The sequence below is a fragment of the Lagopus leucura genome, unplaced genomic scaffold (assembly GCF_019238085.1).
Source record: "Lagopus leucura isolate 7727_CA_CO unplaced genomic scaffold, USGS_WTPT01 34493-0_obj-0_obj, whole genome shotgun sequence".
In the NCBI taxonomy this organism is placed as follows: domain Eukaryota; kingdom Metazoa; phylum Chordata; class Aves; order Galliformes; family Phasianidae; genus Lagopus; species Lagopus leucura.
In genome coordinates, this window is record NW_024964523.1 from 822 (window position 1) to 4,430 (window position 3,609).

Consider the following 3,609-nt stretch of genomic DNA (forward strand, 5'->3'; position numbering starts at 1 on the left):
AACGGGATGTGGGGCCTCCAGGGGATGTGGGAACCCAATGGGATGCAGGAACTCAATGGGGTGTGGGACCCCTGGGGAATGTGGGACCCCAATGGGATTAGGGAACCCATAGGATTAGGAAACCCAATGCAATGTGGAACCCCATGGGATGTGGGACCCCCAGGAGATGTGGGAACCCAATAGGATGCTGGAACTCAATGGGATGTGGGACCCCAAGGGATATGGGAACCCACTGGGATGAGGGAATCCAATGGGATGTGGGACGCCATGGGATGTGGGACCCCTGGGGGATGTGGAAACCCATTGGGATGTGGAACCCCATGTAATGTGGGACCCCCAGGAGATGTAGGACCCAATGGGATGCTGGAACTCAATGGGATGTGGGACCCCACGGGATGTGGGACCCAGTGGGACGTGGGGCCCCTTGATTTCATTGCAGGATCCCACGGGTTGAGGGAAGTTTGAGGGACTCCCATGGGATCCGAGACTCGGCACGCAGCGGATTTGGGGGCGCCTTCCTACCGATGACGTCCCTGGCCTGACCGATGACTTCGTGGGCGTAGAAGGCAGGGAAGATGCCCCTCTCTCCCGTCCTCATGTTGTAGCCGCGGTACCAGTAGTCGTCCTCCTCCAGCTCCACCAGGATGGGGTCGTCCACGTCCAGCTCCAGCTCGTCCTCATGGCGCGGGATGAACCTGCGCGGGTGGGCGGGCGGGAGGAGAGACCCCCCCCCTCTTTGCCCCGTGGCCTTGGGGTGGGGAAGGGCCGGAGGGGGACGCGGCCGTGCGGCGCTCACCTGAACACGGCGCGGTGCGTCTGCTCGCGCTCCTCTCCGTTCACCATGCAGGAGAACAGCCCGAAGGATTCCGTGCCTGGGGGACAGGTAGGAGGAGGGAGAGTCATCTAGGGGGCGAAGACCCCCAGCACAACACGTGGCCCCATAGGGAGAAACCCCCGCTGACCCACAGCCCCTCAGCAGCACCATGGCTGCCCTTCGCCGTCGACGGCATGGAGATGGCAGAGGGCAGCCAGACGTGGCCAGCATGCAGGACAGCACGGCGCTGCACAGTGAATCAGAGCCCAGCAGGGCACGGCGTGGCACGGCGCAGTGCAGCAAGGCAACATTTGGCACAGAACAGCACAGCACAGCACGGCATGGCATGATGCAGTCACTCACTGGAGGAGCGGGAGGTGCTGTTGACGAAGACGTTGAGGAACTTTTTGGAGAACTGCAGGTCGGCCTCGGGGGAGGAGTCCTCGGAGGAGCTGTGCACGTCGGGGGCCGCCAGCCCGTCGCCGAAGGCCGCCTCGTCCTCCTCCAGCTCGCAGCGCTCGCAGGCCCGCAGCAGGTCGCTGTCGTCGCTCAGCACTGATGTGCAGCGCCGCAGGCTCACCAGCTCCAGCTGCGTGTGCTCGTCCACCACCAGCGTGTACTTCACCGCGTCGTAGGCCAGCGACTCGTCCCGCGGCTCCAGCGCCTCCAGGGCGGGCGGCAGCTCCTCGGGGAACAGCGATCCCCGCAGGTGGGGCGCAGCGTCCTCTTCTGTCCCGTAGGCCGCGGCAAAGCAGCGGTTGGTCTTGGCCGTGGAGACGTCCGTGGCGGTGGAGTCCCGTCCCCCCGGCTGTAACCGGACGGCGTCGATCAGATCGCCGGCCTCCGGGACGCCCGAGCGCGGGCTCCGCTCCGCGGCGCTGTCCGCGGTGCTGAAGGCGCTGTCCGCGGTGCTGAAGGAGCCGTCCGCGGTGCTGAAGGAGCCGTCCGCGGTGCTGACGGGACCGCGGCGGCCGATGGCGGCGGTTTCCCCGCTGCCGCCCAACCGCTCGATGGAGACGGGGCGCCCCGCGAAGACGGGAGCGATGGTGTCGTGGGTCGGGTTGCTCAGGAAGAGGAACGGCCCCGGCTCTTCAGCGTTTTGCTCCGACGGCGGCTCCGTTCCGGCCCCCAGCGCCCGCTGGTCCTCAGCGCGCTGCAGGGAGCTGCGCAGCGTCTCCATGTCCACCAGCTCGATGGGGCGCGGGGTGCGGGGCAGCCCCTCGGGGCCGGGGGGCTCGGCATCCAGTGCCTCGCTCAGCTCGGGCTCCAGGTCGGACGCTGGAGATATGGTGTCGCAGAGCGAGTGTTGCTGCTGGAAGCATTCGTCGGGGCACTTGATGGGGTAGGAGCCCTCCGAGATCATCTTGTTCACCAGGTTGCTGAGCAGCCACGGCGAGTCCGAGTCCTCGCTCAGGTCGGGCTCCGACTCCGAGTCAGAGTCGTACTCGCTGTTGTCGTCGTCGTCAGCCGCAGGCAGCAGCGGGGGCCCCACGGGCAAGTAGAAAGAGCGCCGCACGCTCTCCAGGCCGTGGTCGGGGTCGAGCTCCAAGTGCAGGGCGCCGGGGGAGGGCACGTCGGTGTGCTCGGGGGGCACCGAGGGGTCGGTGGGGTTCAGGCTGTCGTAGTACCCCTCCGTCTTCAGCTCAGCCGGGCTGCCCCGCTGCTCCAGCGCCTCCTGCTCCTCCCTGCCCGCGTCCCGCAGCAGCGCGCCCTTGATGCCCATCACGCCGGGCGCCTCCAGCTCTGGCTCCAGCTCTCCCTCCGAGCCAGGCGAGCTCGCCTCTTCGATGGAGTTGGTGAGGTGCGAGGAGCGGCCGCTGCTGCTGGCACTGCTCAGGTCCAGCTCCGTCTCCGAGATGGAGGAGATCATGTTGCTGAGCAGGCGCCCTCCGAAGGCCTCCATCTCCCCCTCCACGTCCGAGTCGGAGCCGGGCGAGCTCAGGCCCTGGTGCCGGGTGCCGGGCGGGAAGCCCTTGGCGGTGCGCCGGGTCATGTCGGCCTCGATGCCGGGGTCGGAGGACGGCGACGTGGTCTCGGAGGAGCCGGCGGGGCGGCTGCGTGCGCTGCCGGGAGGCCCCTCTCCATCGGAGCTCGGCGGCTCCGTGCGGGACCCCAATCCCTCGCCGTGCCCGGCGTGACCCCCGGCCGAAGGCTGCTCGTGGGGCGCGGGGACGCCGTGCTGGGCGCGAGGGGAACCCGGGCTGCCGATCCCCGGCTCGGGGCTGCGGCGCTGCGGAGCCGCGCAGGCGGGGGCTGCGATCCCGGCCGGAAACGGGCGCTGCTCGGCGGTCGGCGGTCGGCGCGGGGGGGGATGCGGCGGCGGCGCAGAGCAGACGACGTTCCTGTTCACGTCCTCCCCGGAGCGCTCGGGCGAGGGCTCACCGTGAGCCGCCGGCGTGCGGCTGTTGCCGTGCGAGTCGAAGTGGGGAGGCGGCGGCGGCGGCGGCGGAGGGGCGGGCGCCTGCGTGCCCCCCCCCGGGCTCAGCCCCGCAGCGCACGGCGCGTCCTGGAGGCAGGCGTGGGGCGAGGAGCGGCCTGCGGAGCACAGCGGATGCCACGCAGAGTCAGCGCCCACCCGAAGCCCACCCGCACGTCCCCCCTCTCCCTCCCATCCCACACAAAGGCAAAGGAGCCGCGGCCCGGGACCCCGGCCCTGCACGCGGCATATGGTGAAGCCCCCAGACCCGCGGTGAACCACCCGGAGCCCCTCAACCCCCCACGGGTCCTCCGACCCTACGGCAAGCCCCCAGCCCCATCTTGGAAGGTTCCGGCCACGGAACCCCCCTCACCCCCCT

General features: G+C 69.5%; 1 protein-coding gene across 1 annotated transcript; it reads right to left on the minus strand.

Moving 5' to 3' along the window:
* Positions 1 to 522: 522 nt before the first annotated feature.
* On the minus strand, positions 523 to 3,349 carry LOC122191752 (C-Jun-amino-terminal kinase-interacting protein 2-like; the record flags this gene model as incomplete). Its single annotated transcript, XM_042892141.1, has 3 exons — positions 523 to 695; positions 797 to 872; positions 1,178 to 3,349. Coding segments are annotated over 3 exons (2,421 nt in total), but the record flags the coding sequence as incomplete, so codon positions are not given.
* Positions 3,350 to 3,609: the final 260 nt, after the last annotated feature.